Source organism: Manacus vitellinus, unplaced genomic scaffold, assembly GCF_001715985.3.
Source record: "Manacus vitellinus isolate BGI_N305 unplaced genomic scaffold, ASM171598v3 scaffold_0_pilon, whole genome shotgun sequence".
In the NCBI taxonomy this organism is placed as follows: domain Eukaryota; kingdom Metazoa; phylum Chordata; class Aves; order Passeriformes; family Pipridae; genus Manacus; species Manacus vitellinus.
This window is the reverse complement of record NW_021938789.1, coordinates 25,955,268-25,976,718: the sequence shown is the minus strand read 5'-3', so window position 1 is coordinate 25,976,718 and position 21,451 is coordinate 25,955,268. Positions and strand designations below refer to the sequence as shown.

Genomic DNA, 21,451 nt, shown 5'->3' with positions numbered 1-21,451 from the left:
TATTAATTTTATCATATACATATACATTCTACAGGTTTTTGCTAAGTATTTAATATATGGGTTTTCTTACAGCTAAAGCTAAAAGGGTTATCTCTACAACTAGTTATAATTCATGTATTCTTGGACGAACAGGCGCCTAAAGATTTAAAGTTCTACTATATTTTATTCTTAGGATAGTAAAGAGGTTTTAGGCCTTGTAAGGGTCTGTTTTATTTCTTTATGGGGGTGTAATTAAGTTTTACAATCCGTTTGTTTTATTTTGATGTAATCACCCATTTGTTTCACGAATCACAGTTATTTATATATCACACTCAATTTAAGTGTCCCACACAGATACAGCTTTCTTTTCCATCTTGCAGACTAAGCTAGTATTTCAGCTGTGCTTCACGTATTGCATGCTTGACTATCACTGAAAATTATGGTTGGGAAGAGAAGTCATAAAAACATGGGATAAATGCTTTAAAAAACAGGTTACTGTGTTTGGTTGGACATGGTACTGTAAGTGGCTTTACTATTTATTGTCTCAACAAAACCTTTCTTCTGGTGGCACTGGAGAAGCTTGATAAGGACTCTTCCCCAAAGGATTCACAAGAGTGTCAGTGGGAGAGTTGAAATGTGTAGATCTTATCTCCCAGTCAAGTGAAGTTGTTCTCATGCTGCTCACCTTTCTCAATTCAACACCCAAAGGAGGGAACGCCCAGGCAAAGTACAAAATAAATATACCACTAGAAAAAATACTTAACATATATCAGCATTAAAATATCTTTCCAGAGCACCTAACTACCTAAGTAATCTTTACTTGTCCCTCCCCCCCCCTTTTTTTAAATACTGTATTATTTTTACTAAGCTCTTCTCACAGAAAAAGCTACGGGAATAATATTTCTGCATCTCTGACCTAAAATACTTCATGTTTCCAGAATAAAAACAGCTGTATTTTTTGCTATTATTTAGCCCAGATAACTAAAATTTCTTGAACAGATATGTTTCCAGCATTTCTTAAAATACACAAAAAACCCCACCCCAACATACACTTTTATCCTGATACACACAAAAAATGCCTCTCAAACTTGGAAAGCATTACTTCAATTTTTTCAAGAGCTTGAATTATACAACATGCAAACAAATAGCCCCTGTATTATTTCCCAAAGAAATAGTGAGTTTAACAGTTTGTGTTTGAATTCCAGGTTTTGACCTGAAATTCTATTCCAGATGTCTGTGTATCAGTGTGACAACCAACTAGACAGTTCCAGAATCCCAAAATAATCTGCATAAGTCCTTTGGTTAAGAAAAAACTGTCTGCTGACTAGAATGTCATTCAAATCTCCAGCATATATTAGAATCAGGTTTTAGCTCTCAACTGCTAACTGAACTACTGACACAATCCCTCATTTAAACGATTAACCTTCCAAATTAACATTTACAGGCTTAAGAATTTAACTCCAACTTGGAATTTATAGAACCTAACAATCCTTGTGAGGGCTTTTATTTTCATTTTGGATTTTTTGCTCAGGTTCTTTTTTTTGTTTTGAGATTGCTAATTTTTGGTTTGTTTTTTTTGTTGTTGTTTTTATGGGGGTGTTTTGTTTTGTTTTGTTTTGTTTTTTAGTTTGGGTTGGGGTTTTTGGTTTGGTTTTTTCTTTTTTCAAACCATATCAGAATAATCTTAAATTCTTACTCTAGCACTTTTATGCTTCAGCCACTGAAAGAAGTTAGCTGCTATAGCTATATGGCAAATCATTAACTTCAGTACAATGTAATGCAGCAGTACAGAATTCAGGGTAGGATGAAAAAAAATCTTGCCTGAAAAGCTAATTAGACACCTGGAAGATCAGTCTGTGCTCTGATCTTCACTCATGACTGTACCTGAACTAGCTAGGGAAAAAAATTATTGTGCAAAAAGCAGCAACCATTTAGTATTCTGCAGAAACAGAGAACCTACTAATCCATCTCTCTCTTTTCAAAAGTAGTGGGAAGGACTACTGTGTTTTGCAAGAAGAAAATCCTATGAGAAGACCCTGTTCTATGAAGGTCTTCTTCCTATTTACTTCTCATTTTCAACTGGTCAAAATACCCAAATAAAGAATTTTAATTGCAAAACCGACATGGCAATGTGACTGCATCTCTAGACAGAAGCCAAGCAGGAAATGTCATTGTCACAACTTGTGTAAACAACCTTAGATGCTGACATGAAGATACTCTAAGATTTAACCAATCATATTAAACCCACCTGGAATATTCTTTCCTGACTACCTGATTACAGTTTTTAATTTAATGTTTAATAGCTTTCTTACAAAAAGATTTGCTCAACATTTTCTTTCTGTTAATAGTTTTCAGTGACTTATAACCTATCTGATGGATCTGCAAGGACTCAGAATATACACAGCACTAAGTCAACATGTAACATGGACACTGTATAGGAGTAAAATGGAAATTATTAAGAACTTCTTGGTGGTTTTTTCGTTTTTTTTTTATTTTAAACTGAGAGAAACTAAGTTTTTTTATATTCTAGTGTTTATATCCATGACTTATATAAAAAGGCTAACAAAGTATATGGAAGGAGCAACTTCAAGATGCATCATTCACTGAAAAAGTGTAAAGAAAGTCCCATGTTTGTAGGCTGCTTAACTACAATTAACTTAAAACCAAATCATACTCATTTCAATTTTGATTAAAAATGCCTCCCCTATCTTCAAGTGGTTTATGACCGTATCTGTACAACAGACAGACAGAAAACGTTCCCGGGCATTGGAACTTGATTCTGTATACTGTTAAACTGCTTTTGGCTCATGCCAGCAACCACTTTTTCAAAGAACACCGGGGCACAGGTAGGAGTCAAATTGCAGCAGACAACATTCCCAACAATCTTGGTGCTGCCACCCTGCCTAAAGGTATGAGGCTTTTTGGCAGAGATGCAGGCCAGTTAGTTTCTGTTCCAGACAACGGTGCTGGTTTTATAGATATCCAGTTAAATGTTCTACTCCACTGACAATCATAGTATTTAAACTTTGCTAATGCCTGTCTTCATACTAAAACTCAAGAACTCCGAGTGGTGGAATGATTTGAAAAGCTCAAAAGCCAAAGGTCACTGAAGAAACAGAACCTGAAGCTATCACTCATATGTTAATCATATCCTGCGTTTAAATTAATGTAATTACACAAACACTACAAAGAAATGTTAACATACTTATTTTATGTTAGCCATGCTCTGTTCCTCTTAAGAGTATAATTCAGTACTTTGCTTTATATAGTTAAAATCCTATTCATTCTCCTTAATGAATTACTATCTTCCCAGTTGGAAATAGTTCTGATAACATTAAAAATAGCACCTTATAGCCATTAAGTTTTATTGACAGTATTTTATGCACACAGAGATAGTGCAATAAAATTAATTTTCTTCCACATGCCTCCATTAACTTTTTTTTACATGCTCCTTTAACATTCTTTACCAAAACAAATCATCTTTCCTTATCACAGTAGCAAGGTTACACTTGAAAATTACGTTTCAAGGGGAGACTACACAAGAAAGATAAATGTGCTAAATGTTATAAACCTCATGTGACTCAAAAATTCCTCAAACAAAAAATAAACAGAAACTGAGAAAGTGTTAGAAGGAAGTATGTGTGTGCCCTGCCTATGCTACTGGAGACAGCATATCAGTTTAGACAGATCTTTTGTTGTAATAAAAGTATAGTCATATTTAGATTTTTTAAATCAGCAAATTTAATTACCTTAAACTTTGTTCTTATTATTAAAGCAGAATTAGTGTTATTCTGTAACACTTATGGCCTAATAACTTTAACTAAGGTTAATGAACAAACAGTAAGGTTCCTGGTAACAGATAACTATATTACTGAATTAAACACAAGTAAAAAGGTTACCATGCATGAGGTTCAGACTGCCACATCATTCTTAACACCATTCTGGAACTAGTTTATGTGCTGGGAAATATCCTCAATTGCAGAATTTTAGAAAACACCTGCTGGTAGCCTTCCAAGTTGAACTAGCTGTTAAGTCTCTGATAACAATACATTTATAAAATTCACTGTGCTTTGAAACCTTATTGGGCCTGGCCCACATGTAACACCCAGCATCTGCATGTACAAGGGTTTTAAATGTAACTGCTCTAGTACCCAGTTGGCTAGACACAACAGGACACCATGGAATTCATTACTTAAACTTTCCTTCATTTATGAACATCAGTTTCCAGGATGGACCCCCATCTTCAATCAACAAGGCCTTTCTTAGGCTAAATGACGCATGGCATCTACACACCCAGAGTCTGCTGTCTGCTGTCTCCCTCAGCTATCTAAATTTTGAGCATTAGAAAGAAAACCAAAACCAGAAGAAAACAACCTTGAAAAAAGATAAAAATGACCTCTCAATAATAAGCTAGAAGTCCTGACACCTCAAGGAATAGAACAATCTGCTTGGCAAAAATTCTTCAGAGAAGGCCAGATACTGAGCAAAACTAGTAGCAGTTCTTATTTGTACAGCTGAAAATTAGCATGGAAATTTGCTAACAACACACGCTCCCATGATAGTGTCACATCCAGCCAGCGACACTGTTCAGCCTACCTACACAACTGGAAGAAGTATTATGAGTTCTTTCCAATACCGTTTTTACAGACTAGAGCTTCCATCTTTCTTTCAACCTTTGAGGAGTTAAATATTTAATGGAAATACTCCATCCTCATTTGTCAATCAAAACTTAAACAGGAAGACATTCTTTTTTTCCCTTCTTGCCCTCTGGAATGAAAACTAGGACAAGGAAGGAAGTTTCAATACTGCCTTAGTCGCACAAAGCTTCTCCTTTAGGTTCTCCTTCAGGTTCTCCTCCATCAATTGCTTCTCATTCCTTGGAGTTTTTCTAAATGGAAGTAGCAGTATGGTATTGACGTGATTTATCTCACTTTTATTGCTCAGTAGTAATGGGATTTAGATGGTGCATGAGGGTTTTTTGTGGCACACTGGGATCTGCATCAATATAATGCATTATATTATTAATACATACCAATCTGCTCAACTCCTTATCAAATTCTTTGAGAAAATATTTTACAGCTGCTTTAGTAGGCAATTTATATAGCCAAGAGATCATCTCAATGTACAGACTTCAGTCTAGCTCACACATAAAAGCTATATTAAATTCCAAGTTCTCCTGAACACATACTAAAGGATAAACAATTGCTTTGTTGTATAAATTCACAACACAGAAACCTCATTTTAACATTTTTCCCCTCATACTGTTATAATACTCCCAAAATCTCCATTTATTATGTAATTTTAATTTTATCTCCGTACAGTAACAGTCACAATGCGCTGTTATACTTCTGAATCATATATTGAGTGCTGACCTCTGATCTTCTCTCCCTTACCCACTTGGGTTCCAGTTAACAATTTATAAGCTGGAGATAGCATGAGGCTGAACTTCAAAATAATCTCATTAGTACCATTTATTTTCTTTAGTCACACTTTCAGTCTCTATAACGTCCTGAGGAAATTAGTTTCATGACTTTATTACACTTTTAGCTCAGTAAAGGAAAAATACTTCCCTTAAAACCTGGTAGCCGTGGGTGCCCTATTTCTTGCATTGCAAAAAACAGACAGTGATATAGGTGGTAAAGAAACTACTGCCACTTTATAGACTTCTATCATCCTGCTCTCCTCCTTTCCTGACCATTATTGCCTTTTCAATCTAAAGAATACTTACATGAAAGCTAAAATAAAACTGACTACCAAACTCACCCCAATACACTTTTTTCTGTGTCTTCTTGAAAAGCATCAGAGCAGACAGGAAACTAAGTAATCAAAGCAACTCCTGACTTTGGAAGTATTAGTGTTTTGGGCTCCTTGTTAAGAGATTTACTTTGAATAGTTTGGACACAACTGCAGAAAACAGAACTTATGAAAAGCCACTGACCTAAAACACAGGTAAGTCTCAGAAAACAGTACTCGAGACTTAGAGGCAAAGGTACCTTAAATTCTCTTGTGAAAATTCCAGAATTATAAGTACAAATATCAAACACTAATATAATTTCCTACCTTTTGAACTGAATACTTCAGTGTTGACTCAAAATAACTTCTTAAATCTAGTTTATCCATCTTTGAACTGAAAGTGTAGTATGATGCTTTTCAAAGAGAGTAGGATGAGACATAGCTCAAGGTTAAAGTCAGAAGAGGCCTACAGCAAGTTGAAAAAGTCAGCAAGTTGCTTGACAGATCTCCTCTTTCACAAATTCTTTAATGCGCTTTCTTGGCTAATTATCAGTCTGCTCCCTGTATCAATGCCAATCCATTTTGAAAAACATGACAAATACTCAGACACTGCAGTATAAAGAGTGCTTTCAGTAAAAATTTTGGTGGCTTTAAAAAAAAAAAAAAGTGTCAGTACAAAATTCAAGTTACACTGTTACAACGTCGATACTCTATGTTCTTTCCTATGCTCCTTTAGATCACCATTTGATGGAAAAGACACATGTACCAAATATAAATACACACTCTTCCCCACTCCAATGTCATAAATGGAATTTGTTCACTAAGATTAAAAACTAGCAACCCAGCAGATAAAAAGCAACTTAAACTCACACCAATTCGTCAGTCAAGCAAACTAGCCTTGTGCCAAAAGAGTAGAGGCACACACGCAGACAACTAATTCTGCCATGGTAGTAGCATCACAAAAACACACATACCTGTCCACATACCCAAAAATAGGTACAAATCAGATTAGAGTAAAAATAAAAATATTTCTTTACTTTTTCATTCTCAGTACTATTGTCTATCACTTGGACAATAAATTGCCAAACTCTGACTCACTCTACAGGACAACTAGTCACTTCTAAGATACTATAACACCCAGTGAACTTGAATATACTTATGTCAAAAGAAAAGCACAATGATACACAAATTAATATTCTGCACACATACTAGATGCCTAAAAGTGAAACGACTAAGTCCTGGAAAATTTTAAATTCTCCAGTTTTAGAAAATTCATTCCACAATCTTAACTATGAGCTTTGTTAAAAGCAAAGCTAAGAGAAGCAGTGCTACATTTCAACCTCTGGAACTGGGTTTTTAGCCATACAAAAAAGAAGAAAAAGTCTTGTCAGTAACAAGTTTGTTCACCTAAATTCTGAAGAGTAAAGTGACTTCCTGAATTTGTATTACCCACATTCACAATTATGGGAAGCATACGGAACACACAGAATGGCTATTGGATGAATCCTATATGATTGCCATCTTTTATTCTCAGTTACAAGTCTTTTTTTCTGTAAGACATCAATCACATATGTCATCATTTACCTACATGTAACCTGTAGCCAAATTTTGCACCAAATTCCTCCTCAATTTATTTCAAGAATCTTAGATAACAGCACAATATCAATGTTCTATCTTTATAAAAGATATAAATGAATGGGTAGCTACATAGATGTCTAACCAAAATGTTGAAAGTCAGCACTAGAATTTTATTGAAAACGAAATTATGATTTTCTGAATACATGACACTGGAAAAATTCTTGCAGTTGCTCATCAATTTATGCATTATTACTGAATTAAACCAACAGTTCAGTCTGCTTCACTTATATGAGGTGTTTTTGAGGCTGCATCTATGCTTTCTTTGGCAGAAGCCTTTTGGTGAAGAAGGCACTGCTTACTAACTTCTAGCTGGGCACCTATAACAACTCTGAAAGATACCTAACAAAACCAGTATGCATGGCAATATCACACCCTCCGGTAAATGAAGCAAAAGATATGTCACTTAAGATTAAAAAGCAGTCATATGATCCACAAGACAATAGCGTCCGCAACAAGGCAAACCTTCATTTTATATCAATAGTATTCTTACTTTTGCTGGGTAGCATACATTTTAAGACCTAAGCGTGGCTTTAGGTAGGCTGGATGGAAATGAGGACAGTGGAAAAATCACCTATCAAATGTATAAATATAATTTCACTAAAGTAGCAGACAGAACTATACACAGTTTTGGTGACATCTTTTTGTCCTAACAAGAACACATATGTCAACTGTGACAATGCTGCTTTTCTTATCTCTTTCCTAGCATACAATTTTATTTAGCACATAAAATAACAGTCATCTTACCTTTTTCTTCATTTATTCGAAAAACTCCTAAACCAGATCCATCTCTGATGGAATATCTTATCTCCCCATCTCGTCCTGCATCTTCATCATAAGCAGATACGGTCATTACTGAGGAGCCAATAGGGGCATCTTCTTTTATAAAGCCTTTATCTGCAAATATAGAGAACTGTGGAGGGTGCAAGTTTTCATTCACATCAACTATCTCAACCTCAACGTAACAGGTAGAGGACAATGAAATGGGTTTTCCTTTGTCCTTGGCCCGCACAGTCAAATTATACAGTTGTGTCTTTTCATAATCCAGTCTTTGTACAATACGTATTGCTCCACTTAGTTTGTCAACATCAAAGGTGCCATCTCCACTGTCCAAAAGACTGTATCGTACTTGACTTGACTGGCCTAAATCAGGATCGTAGGCTTCTAGCCATGTAATAATAGTTCCCTCAGGAAGATCTTCTCGAATTTTAACGTGATAATTTGAAGGAATAAACTTAGGAGGATTGTCATTAACATCTTCTACAGACACTTTCAAAATAACTGTTGAAAATAATTGAGGTTCTTCAGTAGGTTGGTCCCTGGCCTCTATTTTCAAGAAATAGACGTGCTGTTCCTCACGATCCAGAACACCTACAACTTTCACAACTCCTGTCACAGCATTAATAGTAAACTTGTCTGTATCTGTAAGAAGAGAATATTTCACTTCTCCATTAGCCCCCAAATCTTTATCAGTAGCTTCGATTTGAATTATTTCACTGTTTAGCTCTTTGTTTTCACTTACTTCAACAAAATAACTGTCTTGAAGGAACTCCGGTGGGTTGTCATTAGCATCCAAAATTTTTATATTTAAAAGGGCCCAGGCAGACTTCTGTGGTATTCCAAGATCATAGACAGTAATATTGAGAGTATATTGATTTTTTACTTCTCGATCAAGGGGAGATAAAATTTTCAGCACTCCTCTTTCCATGTCAACAATGAAACTACTGTCTTCATTACCTCCAGAAATAACATACACTAGCTTTCCATTGAAGCCAGTATCAAGATCAGTAGCATTCATAAGTATTAAGCTGGAGCCCACAGGTTGGTCTTCTCTTATCTCAATGCTACTAGGGAGAGTACTTCTAAACTGAGGTGCATGCAGATTGACAGAGTGAGTATCAAAGAAAACATCCTCAACTTCTCCACGACTATGCAATTTATTTGCTTGTAAGAGCTTCTCTGCAAGCATTTTGGCAACACCAGTTTCTTCACATTGCAAGTTGACCGGTTTGCGGCTATTAGCTACAGTTATGTTGATATACAATGGTTTTGCAAAGTTCTCTCCATCTGTAGCTGTAATTTTCAAACTGTAAAAAGACATTTTAGCACCTATGCCATCTATTAGTGACTGTTTGAGTGAAAGTACTCCAGAATTTGGATTTAGGCTAAATATATCCAGTTCATTTCCAGATTCAATTTGGTATCTCACCAACTGGAGCTCATCAGCATCAATAGCAGATACAGTTGTTATTTGTTCTCCAACACCAAGATCCCTGGGGATTACTCCCTCACAATTTATTTTCTCAAAGAGAGGTATATTGTCATTCAAGTTATTTAAAATAATAGTAACAGGAACTTCAACTTCTCGACGATATGGTATACCCCAGTCGGAAGCTCGAATCCTTAAACTGTAAACCCTTGGCATCAATTCATAATCCAAGTCTTCCGAAGTACTAATAATCCCGCTGAAATGGTTAATCACAAATGGCAACGGATTTAGGTTTGCAATGCTATAGGTCACATAACCATTTTCCCCCTCATCAGGGTCTTTTGCACTTACTCTCATGACACTTGTACCTATTGGTACATTTTCATCAAAGGAGGCTTTATAGGATGTCTGAGTAAATTCGGGAGGATTGCTATTCATGCCTAGTACCTTAATCAATACTTTTGCAGAAGCTCTTCTGTCACTTGTCACAACTTCAAGTTCAAAATGGGATGCATATTGTGCTTTTATGGGTTCTAAAGTGGTAATGAGACCAGTGTGAGTGTTTAAATTGAATTTTACTTTTCCCAGTGTGTTTTTAAACACATATCTTAAGTGTGGGTAACTAGGCACAGCTTTCACCATTATCACAGGCGTGTTTGGAGGGGCAAATTCACTTATTTCAGCTCTATATATCTCTTTTTCAAATCTGACAGGACCAGACTTAAATTGTGGTGATGTCACATGAACAACTTTTACAGAAGAAAACTGTGGGGGATTCCCTTTATCTTTAGCTTGAAGGGTAAGGTTATATCCAAAAGGGTGACTCTCCCAGTCAATGTGACCAATGGCTTTTATTTTGTATTCTTTACCTCCTGGAACAGACCTCACTGTTCTGAACTGTTGGAGTGCATCTCCTGCAACAATATTTAATGATGCTATTTCCCCATTTGAGCCCTGATCATTGTCCTCTACAGTTACAATTGCATACGTTGGATCTTTGTCCGATTCTGATGGAGTCAGTGTAACAGCTGTAATAACAGGGGCGTATTCGTTTGCTTGCTCCACATGAACAGTTAGCTTTGCCATACTGCTTATGCCACTGCTACCATACAGCTTCAGCCCACGGTCCACTGCAAGAATTTCCATCTCATAGCGCTTAGTGTCCGAGTAGTCAAGTCTACCAGTTAGAACTACCACTCCACTAGTTGGATGTATAGCAAACACATCTGTTCTTTCTTTAAAGCTATAGTAGAACTCTCCATTCGTTCCTATATCTGCATCTGTTGCACTGACTCTTGCGATGCTGGTCCTTATTGCTGTGTTTTCAGGCAACGAAACACTGTAAGACGTTGGAGAAAACAAAGGCCGCAAGTCATTTGTATCCAGTACCTGTATCCTGACCTTCGTGCGCGTTTCAGCATTTGTATTTTTTTCAACTGCTTTAACAGTCAGCATATAATGGTCTCTCACCTCTCTGTTAAGGATACCTGTGTTTCCTCCCTTGGTCCGTATTCTCAAAAAACAAAAGTTTCCAAGAACATATTCTTCAGCTTTGAACAAGTTCTCATTGTCACCAGAAATAATTTTGTATCTTAGGTCCCATAATGGATTTGTAATGTAAATGCCCATTTTTACTGGATGCCCAACATAAGTCTTGGCTGCAGAATTCTCATACACAGTGGCATTATACTCTACTTGGGTAAATTGCATTGGTGAAGCATGATGCGGCCTTTGATTTCCTTCACAGTTTTCAAAATGCTGCACCAGCAGCATCAGCAGCAACAGCATAGTCAAGTATCTTCCCATGGCAGCAATTAAAAAGAAACCCTGAAACAAGAAAGAGATGTGGTAAGACTTATGACTGTTCAAATATTTATCAAATAAATGATGCTTAGTTCAGAATTCATGCTTGAAAGAAAACTAGAAGCTACACATCTAGATAATATACAGAAAGTTTCAAAATTATTTACAGTAATAGAAATGCAGATAAATTAAAACTCCTAAAAAAATATCAAGAATCCATGAGATCAAAAGTCTAACATAACACAAGGGTTAAGAGTTAAGTTCAAATAAACAATTCCACGAAGTAACATGCTAGAAATACGCCAGTGCAGTCAGCTATAAGCGAGCAAACTAGATATGAACTAATCTGGAGTGGAGAACATTCACTCTGGTTCTCTACTTCCTACATGACATTGACTTCTAATAGAAAATTCTCCTCCCTCCTTTCACTTAGACTGTAAAATTGCTGATGTCCAACTATGTGGAAGTAAACTGCAAAAGTTGGCTTGAAATTACCATGAATTCTTTACGATATCCTATGTGCACCTGTTCCAAGAATTATAAAAATTGTAAACAGAGAATAATTCTATATTGTATTCCCTCCAGCTCTGAGCACCCTTGTAAGACCGGTGTCTATAATTGAAAAAAAAATTTTATCAAGCACCACAAAGTTGCAAAGCCGATAAAGAATGAGACATATTCCTTTATCTTCCTCTGTTCAGAACAGATCTGAAACAAATTAGTATCAAGAGCTATGAGAACAGGAAACTATCAAAATAACTAGAGGAACATTTAAATCATGTTTCTCCAACACACCCCGGAAATGACAGGGAAAGAGCCTAGAACAGCAAGACAGACTGGGAGGCATACCCTCATTGGCTTTCCCTTTTGACAAAGTCAGTGTAACACTTCCACTACCTAAATCCAGGCAAGATTGCCGCAGGAAGAAAGGCAGAAGCCTCAGGAACAAAACATCTGGAACCACTTTTCTCATCTTAGTCAAGAGGCGTTTGGATGATACTCTCAGGCACATGGTGTGACTTCTGGGGATGGTCCTATGTGGGGCCAGAAGTCAGGCTTGATGATCTTTGTGGGTCCCTTCCAACTCAGCATATTCTGTGATTCACTCCCCAAAGTCTCTCAAGATAACAAATCAGTAAGCCCTCAATAAGCCCAAGCTTTCAACAAGATCCTAGGGGCAAAATTTCTTTCCAGCAAATAGAAAGCAATCTAACATTGGCTTGACTACTTTGATTAAGTAGTACAAATTCATTTTTTTCACCTTTCCCTATTTATCCTAAATATTTTTCCCTTATCTCTCTTTTTACATTTTCTTCCCTGGCCAGTCTGCTATACAAATCATACTAATTACTCACTTTACCCTTTCTTTCTTTGTTCCTGACATTTCTTTCCCCCACACTTTAGCCCTTGTTTGCCCTTACTCTATTCTTTGCCTGTCAACCTCTCCTCAGTGCCTATCCTCACACTAATTCTGTTCATCTCAGCTAAAATAGTATCACATTATGTTGTTTCCTTCCTCCACTCACATTTTCTCTTAGAGGAATTTCTCCTTTCCCTACTTCCTACCTACTCAGGTAGATACATGAAAGATCACATTGGCTGACATTCTTTGGACTGCTTCCGCCCACTAGAAAACATTAAAGCAAATTAATCTACTTATGTCAACCATTCACTCCAAAACCTCAGAAGAAGGAATTCAGTCACAGCCATTACTAAGTAAATGATTTTGAGAACAATTTAAGACTCAGATCCACACAAACTATAGAAAGTATTGGAGAGGAGTAATGAAAAGGAGGATCCTTTTGGAAAGAGAAAAAAAAAAGTGTCTGTTTTCCAAATCTAGCAATGAAGTCACAGGATTTAATCTATAAATATAGAAAACAATAAAAGCGAATAAGCAAATAATAAAAAGCATAAAAGCTTTTAAAAGCAAGTCACTAGTTGGAACCAATATTTACAAGGTCTTAACACTAGATGAAGGAAAGGTTTAGAGGGCAAATGAGCGTGAGGTTGGAACAATAACCACTTCAATGGGTTAACAATATTATTCCTCCCCTATCTACTTTTCTTCCCAGGCTATGATATGTCCTGGGAATACAGAGACACTTGGTTCTCCAGGGCTTCATCCCCTAACATACTGCCAAGTTAACAAATATTTGCTTAAAACCAAAATAACCCCAAACAAAACAAACAAACTCTCATACACAAACTCTGAGTAATTTAAGCTGTCTTTAGACTAGGCTAAAAGTCTAACTGGCCATGTTAAGAAATTATTACATCATTTTTAAGCAATAAACAAAACCAGGTTTTCTTCCTCCATCTTGCTGGAATTTTTGAAGTTGTCTATTATCAAAGTCTACTCAATGATCAGCCCTTATGCTGATCTGATCAGATCTTTCCCTCTTTTCTACACTAGCACTTATTATTATCACTACTACTACTACAACTAATAATTATAATGAGTTATGCTGAAGTCCAAAACCCCTTTCTTTCTGATGTTATGGCACCTGCTAAGTCATTGCCTATACTTATGTTTGGCAACAGGCTGTCTGAAGTGGTATATTTATTATGTGAAACATTGTATCCATTTGTACCTTTTATCATCTGCTCCTCACATCTCAGGCACATTAGACACAGGTGTACCATACGAAGATGCATTAAGACTTCTTTAAGGTATCCAAACTTTTCATTAATATTCAAAGTTGAACACGTGTAGGTTTTACTATGATTGTAAATATTTTTTTGTGCAATAATACCTTGAGCACTTTTTGCTGCTCTTCTGTAACAGCTTCAAGTGGAGTCTGCTCAGAACTGGCAACATGCAGTTTATTACAAACAATGACGCAACAACCAGTAAGAGAATCCATTCCTCAGCAGCAACTCCCAAGACTTGCTGAATCACAATCAATGCTTAAAAGCATCTCTCAACTGAACAGTTAACCATGGTAGGTAAAAACAACTTAGTCATTTATGTGACACTGTTTCCATCTTGTCATAATTTACAAAGCTACTAGAAACTAAACAATGTTGATCTAGGATTACCCAAAAGTCAACATGATATAGTCTTGGTAAATATCTAAAGTATTAAACAATGCCAGTTGTAAGGACAGCTAACTACTAGAAGAAAGTTTGAAAGTGTTAAGATAAAGTGATAATGTGTTAGATATAAACTCAGATTGCTCATTACAGGGTGCCAGAATGACTGAATTTCAGAAACATTTTAGTCAAAGGCTACACTTTAAACTCCTAAATTTGGAGTATGACCAGTTTAGGATTTTCTGATTCCATTTTCAACACAAAAGGTAACCGTTTGCTTAACAAAACATCATAGCTCTAAGTTATACAAAGTGCACACTATTATTCTGAAAACCTACTTTCAGACAAACTTTGATTTCCTATTTGGAAATTATTATTCAGCTATTTTTATGTATATACATATGTAGGTCATTTTTATTTATATGCATATTTGACACTGGGATACATAAGACAGTTTTAATACTTCGTTACAACGTTAACATAATTATTAACAAATCAAAACATTAACATATTTGTACCTAGGAAAAATACTAATACAGCTTACAAGTACAACATATCTTCACATTAAAGGGATAAGAATAAATATAATCTTGGGCCTAGCAGAGCTCCAACTGATAACTTACAAATTAAGATGACTGGATAAGATAGCAGTCATCTAAAAGACTGCTTATCCTAGCAAGAACATTACAGTATCTAGACTTAAAAGTTTATAGTTTGAGATTTGAAAGTTTTAGGCATAAAATACAGAATTTAGTAAACAGCAATTTCAATGCCAAGCAAGCAAAAAAAAAAAGACCAAACCAAGCTTCTCTTCTACATAATGTGTCAAGTGGGGCATACATTGAGAGATTTATTCCCCAGCAATTAAACAAAAGTAGAAAAAGAACCTAAATCAGACCACACACCCCAATGAGTCTTAGTCCCTTTGCTATCATTTTTCTACATGCAAGATTACTAGTTCAGTCCAGAAGAACCTACTGTAAGACTAAGCTACGTAATTTTCATTATAAGAATGAGACTCTGTGAGTATGGCCTATTACACCACTCTAGGGACACTCGAGGACATTCTGAGGACTAAAAGAGGTTCTTTAGTGCTGTTTCCACTGCACTTATTTACTGAAATCTTTTAGTAACTTTTAACAAATGTAGTGGGGGTTTCACCCCATACATGCATTAGCTTCTTTGATTTGTAAAGTTATTGACACTGTCTCCACTAAGCAAAACATCAACTATTTACTTTAACAGTCATTTTTAATCGGCATACCCAACTAATGCCATTTGACAGAAATGCATTATGAAAAGTTATTTTGGCAGTAACTAAACCATCATGACAGGATTCCTGCCGTAGCAGTCTATAAGAGATCGGGTGACTCTGTGAGCTGCACTAACTGTGGTTACACTACTTTTTTAATTGTTTAAAAGCTATTCTTTATGTAGTCTGACCAAAAAAAAAAAAAAAAGACAAATCACCAGGTTTAGCTGTTTCAACATGATTAACTTTCCAATCAAAAGAATCAACAGTGTATTTTGCATTTCTGAGAGGGAGGGTGTCTGTCTGTTTTGGTATTCAGAAAATTAACACATGATGAGAGTGTATGGTAACATTACTTTAGCAAAGCTGGTAAGTAATTCAAAAAATGTACATTGTCGCAGAGATTAACATAACAATTTCAACTTGTGACTGAAGTCCAGTAAGTTTTATGTTTGTATTCCCCACATTGTGAGTTAATCTCACAAGATACTTTGATTTATGCTTTCCAGATCTTTGTTGTTAAAAGGAAAATGCAGCAGCTGTATTCAGACAGCAGGTAAAGATTCTGAAACCAGAATGAAACAAAGATTCACACAGAGAATTTCGACTATTTATCTGTAGTCAGTTACTTAGTAGTGCATCTAATACTGAACTCACTAGCTATGCAAGGAAAAGCAGACCTCCAATCTCTGTGAATGAGAGTTTGATCGAAATTTAGCATGACACCTTAAAATTTGTGATGACAAAAATAGTTTTACTGATCTTGAATTCATTTTTAAACTTAAAAAAATTAATCTAAATCTAAAATTAATCTAAATCTTTGAGAGTTTAAAGGCATTTACACTTGTTTACTTGCACTGACAGCAGGGTTAACTTAGCCATATAAAGTTCTTTAGCATGCCGAGTTAAAAAAACCGACTATCCTACCACTGGTGTGACTACTAAAGTTCACCTTCCAGTCTCCTAAAAGCAAGATTTTCGGATTTCACACAGAACAAATCAAAAACTTAAAAATTAAATAGTTTACAGCGTTAAAGTAAGGTATTTTACTCACTATATAGCTGAGTATTTCCGCATGGTTAGAAAAGCAAACGGGAAATACACAGCATTCTTTTCTTTTACAAAGAGACAGCAGAAGTGGTAAAATAGTAAAGGTATATTTCCTATGCAACTGCTTAGAACAACTTGTATGCAAGTATTTAAACTGTAGGAAAAGCTGCTGCTAGAAGGCAGCACTTTTTTTAACTCATTAATGCGTTTCCAAAAAAAAAACTTTACAACAGGGGGATACTACCAGCAGTAAGGCACGGCGTCACTTATTGACACAAGAGACTAAAAAGCGCATCTTTCAAACATAGCTTTGTTCTGTTTCAACTGCCCTAAAGAGGAAGAAAAGTAGCAGAAGCCGAATGAAGGGTCGAGCCAGGACCTCCCGGGGAGCCGCTGCCAAACGCCGCGTCCCAGCGGGCGCTGCCCTTTACCTTTCGGAGAATTCCGGCGAGGAACGCGGTGTGGAAGTGTGAACAAAGGAAGAAACTCACCCCAAGGTACTTCTCGCCCGCCGCGAACCGCCCCTGCCGGCTCAGCCGGGTATGAAGTTTGCAATGGCCCATCAGACGCATTCGCAGACACCTTGCCTCAGGGGAAAGCACCGTTTTCCTCTGCCCAACTTAAGCGCAACCTGCCCGCTACACTCCTGCTGGCTCTCAGAGGAGCGTGGCCCCGCTCCAGCCGGCCGGCCGCCGCAGCCGCGGGGGCAACTAGGCGGCGGCGGCCCAGGACCCCCGGCGGCCACCCGGCCCGGCGGGGGCAGGGGGAGGGGGCGGCGCCGCTCCGCAGCCGCCTCCAGCCGGCCCCAGCAGCAAACGGGCGGCGCTCGCAAGCAACCGTCCGGGCGGCCCGCTGCCGTCCCGCTCCCCTCGCCTCCGACGCCGCACTTCCGAAGGGTCGTAGCGCACGGTCGCCGCTCTCCGCGCCAGCGCTGCCCGCCCGTTCCTTCCCCGCAAAACTTCTCCCATTTCCCAGGCCTCACCTCTCCGCGGCTCGCTGCCTGCGGGGCGGGGGCGCGGACGGGGCCAGCCCCGCACCGTGCCCGCCGCGCACTCCCCCCGTCCTTCGCGGCCACCCCAGCGCCCGCCGGTGCCTCCCCGCCCCCCAGCGGGCCGCGGCGCCCCCCGCCGCCAGATTCCTCCGCGGCGCTGGACGGCCGCCTCTCCGGAACTCGTTTCTGCGGCGCTCCGCGACAGCAGCCTCCGCACCCCGGCCAGACCCCGCCGTGGACGGACCAAACGCGAAGGAGAGCGGGGGAAGGGCGAACCACAGCCCAAGCTGTTCCTCCTGGTGGCCCGGGGTTGGGGGGAACTCCTAAACCTCAGCTGCGCTCGCCTCGCTTCAGCCCGACGGGGCGGCAGGGAGGCGGGTGCCGGTCCAGGGACGCCAGCGCCTTTGTGGGGGCGAAATTTACCCTGGAGAGGCTACTCAGAAACTTCGGAAAGCTGCTGCCGGGGATGTCTTACGGGGATGGCGAGGGAGGCCGTCAGAGCCCGCGGGACACGCTGTCCTCTGCCGTCCGAGGAGCAGCGAGTGCCCGGGACAGTCCCGCGGTCCCCGCCCGCACCGATGGCAGCAAGGAGCGCCCAGCAGCGACCGCAACGCCTCGGCGGCCGCTCCCCTTTCCGCTCAAGCAGTCCGGGCTGCCGCCCGGGGTGCGCCGGCGGGTTTGGACTCAAACGCTCACGCGCCTCGGACCCTGGGGCCGGGCTGGGCGAGCCGCCGCTAAAGGGCTGGGCGGAGGGAAGGAGGTCTCTCAGCAGAAGCCAAAAGCGAGTGGCGGCACCCCGGCACCGCTATAAAGAGCGGCGCCCTGCTCTGGCGTCGGGAAAAACAGCGGCGAGGAGAGCGAGTGCGGGGCCGGTACAGCTGGGGGAGCGCGGCGGCGACTGCTCCCCGGCCCGCGGAGGGGGTACAGGCTACCTCAGGCGGAAAAGTGCCCTGCCGGAGTCATGCTGAAGGGATGTCTGTCAACCTGCCAGCCCCGCGTTAAAGATTAATACCGAAACAGTCCTCGAAGGATTCCCCGCTCATTAATAAGTGATCACACTTAATAATGATCAAACGTTTGCCTGGGAAATCCCGTCCCAACGGGCTCACGGCGAATTCGGGTTGCAGACAGGTGACGCCGGCGGGGGCGCATTTGCCGCGCATTAGCCCCGCCACGTCTTTTACTAGCCACATAAATAAATACAACCAGCGGCGCAAGGGCCCCTTGAGCCACAGCCTCATCTCGGGGCTGCAGTCAGAGCGGAACCGACCCCGTCGAAAAGCGCGGGCTCTCAGGGTCACTAGCCCGCACCGTAGCTCCCCCCCCCGTAGCTCCAGGCGGCGGTGGCAGCCCCCGGCCGGCTACGGGGCAAGCGGCCCCCCGGCGGGCGGCCGGCAGCGCAGTTTGCGACGGCGGGCCAGGGGGTCGCCGCGTCACAGCGCTCGGGCCGGCCGGGCACGCGCGGCTCCGGTCCCGGATCTCAAGACGCGCAGCGGCTCCGGCTCCGTCCGACGGAGCAGAGCAGAGCCGAGCCCGTAGCCCCGCGGCGATGAGCCCTGTTCCGGCTGCAAGGCTTCGGTCCGGAAACCTGACGCGTCGCTCTCGAACCCGTGAAAGGGCGGGTATAAGCTCGGGGTGCTCTCAGCTCCAGGTACACGTAGCTTTGAATACAGTCGGTATGTGGGTATATATACATATTGATATATACATAAACATACACACTCTATACAGTTACGAACTACAGGTTGAATCGAAGAACACGACTGTTTTCCGTAACGCAACGAAATAGAGCACCAGAACTCTCACGGGAATCATCCCTCTCAGCACCCTGCTGATAATAAACTCATTAAACAAAGAACTCACCAGACCAGCTGGACTCGGCACTCTTCTCACAAAGTCTGCTCCAGCTCAGTTCATCTCTGCACTCTTCCTCCCCCCTTTTCCTTTTTGTCCTTTGGAGACGTCGCGAGCCCCCGATGCCCACACGCCTCTAGAGCGTGAGCCCCGCGGCGGCCCTGGCGCTCAGCGGCCGGCCCGGCGCGCAGCCAGCGCGGCGCCCGGCCCCACCGCCACAGCGCGGCATGTCGGCTCCGACCCATCCGCCTCTCCAAACTTCCAGGCTGGGAAGGAAAAATAAACGGGGAGAAGGAAAAGAAGAAGAAAAATAAAAATAAAAAAACCCCTCACACACAAAAAGGGGAAGAAACAAAGAAGGCGAAAAGGAGGGAGAGATCCAACTTTCTTAAGACATGTCCAGGCAAAGAACGGGCAGAGTTGAGGAGTTGCAGCAGCGGAGAGAGAGTGGGGACGCTGCACCGGATCGCCGATTCCTTCCCTCCCTCTTTCCTTCCCCCGCCTCCCTCCCTCCTTCTCTCTTTCCCTCCCCCCCCCTCTCTCTCTCATCTTCTCTCGCACTCTGTCTGTCCCCTAGACCCTGCTCGCAGCAGCACCACCTCCTCCCTCCCTTGGCTGCTGCAGTCGAGCGCGGGCGAGAGCAGCGCGCACCTCTCCGCGCCGCCACGGCTTCGCATCGCACCGGGGCCACCGCCAGCCCGCAGGCGAGGGCGAGGAGCCCGGCACAGCCCCGCCGCCCAGCCCCGCTCCGCGCCGAGCCGACTCTCCCCTGCCGCGCCGGCGCTTGGAGGCCCCGCTGGCTCCGCCGCCGCAAGGCGCTCGGCTCGGCGGGACGGCGCTTCCCCGCCGCCCGCACGGCTGCGGGCGCCCCACAGCAGCGCCTCTCGGCTCCTGGGCGGCAGGGCACAACCGCTGGGAGAACCGGGTGGCTCCAAGGGGGCTGAGCACGGGAATCTTTCACTCTCTCTCGGCTACGTTAAGACTAGAATAGTTTTCCCTTCCTCTCCTCTCCTTTTTGTGTTCTTTTCACTTTTTCTCTTTCCTTTTTTTTTTCCATGTTTTCTTTTTCTTTTTTTTTTTTCCTTCATTTTCTTCTTCCTTTTATTTTTCTTTTTCTTTGCTTTCTTCTTTTCTTCGGGGGAGGTGTATTTTTCAGAGCACAGCCAAAAAAACCCCTAAAAAACCCACCCAACAAAAATGGCAGTTCCTTCTCAAAAATAGTAAACCATAACCAACCAAGACATACTTATAATGTGGTTCTCCCTCATTCAAAGTAAGCCGCAACCAATCATTCCTGCTTAACAAAGTCCAGGAGATGTGGCACTGCTAAGTAGCAGGGATCAGCTGAAAGCAGGGGCCTGTGTAGGTCCTGAATGGTGAGGTTTATAAAATTTTGGGAAAACTACAGAAAAAAGTTATTTGCCTGAGAGAGATAGTATAACAGTAAATTTTTAAAGCACTCTGAGATTCTCAGAAGGTAAAATATTCTTTTACTAAACAATTTATCTCTAAGGAAGTTAAAGTCATGGCCTTCCTCCAAAAGTCAAATCGACTTCTGAAGACATTGGATCATTATTTCCTGTAAGATACACCACTAAAATCTATCAGCCACATGAGCGTGCAGCGTTCTATGTTAGGAAGAGCAAATAAAACATTTCAGTATATAAATCCTAAGTACATTTCCAAATAGTGCATACAGGCCATTTCAGCCTGAGAATGTTCACTTTGAACAAACCTGTCTGGAAAGTTTAATGTCAGAATTCTCTGACCTTATGGATTTCCACAACAGACACAGCTGATTGATTTAGTTAGCATCTCATCTTCTTTCTGAACCCCAAATAGAATTATACTGAGTCCTTATCCAAGTGCCACTGGGCCAAATGAACTTTCCTTCTGTGAAAAATGCTTC

The 21,451-nt window shown here is 41.0% G+C and overlaps 1 protein-coding gene across 5 annotated transcripts in view; it reads right to left on the bottom strand.

The window, feature by feature from the left end:
* The window catches only part of FAT1 (FAT atypical cadherin 1), a 105,947-nt gene extending 86,309 nt beyond the window's left edge, over window positions 1-19,638 (bottom strand). For all 5 annotated transcript variants that reach the window (XR_001920293.2, XM_018069914.2, XM_018069923.2 and 2 more), the window contains exons 1-2: window positions 19,552-19,638; window positions 8,095-11,383 (exon numbers count right to left, since the gene is read on the bottom strand). Coding sequence is in view for 4 of the 5 variants with exons in the window: in XM_018069914.2 (XP_017925403.1) it covers window positions 8,095-11,362 (3,268 nt within the window). In the remaining variant the exon portion in view is untranslated. The remainder of the gene's footprint in view (window positions 1-8,094; window positions 11,384-19,551) is intronic.
* Between the last annotated feature and the right edge of the window lie 1,813 nt (window positions 19,639-21,451).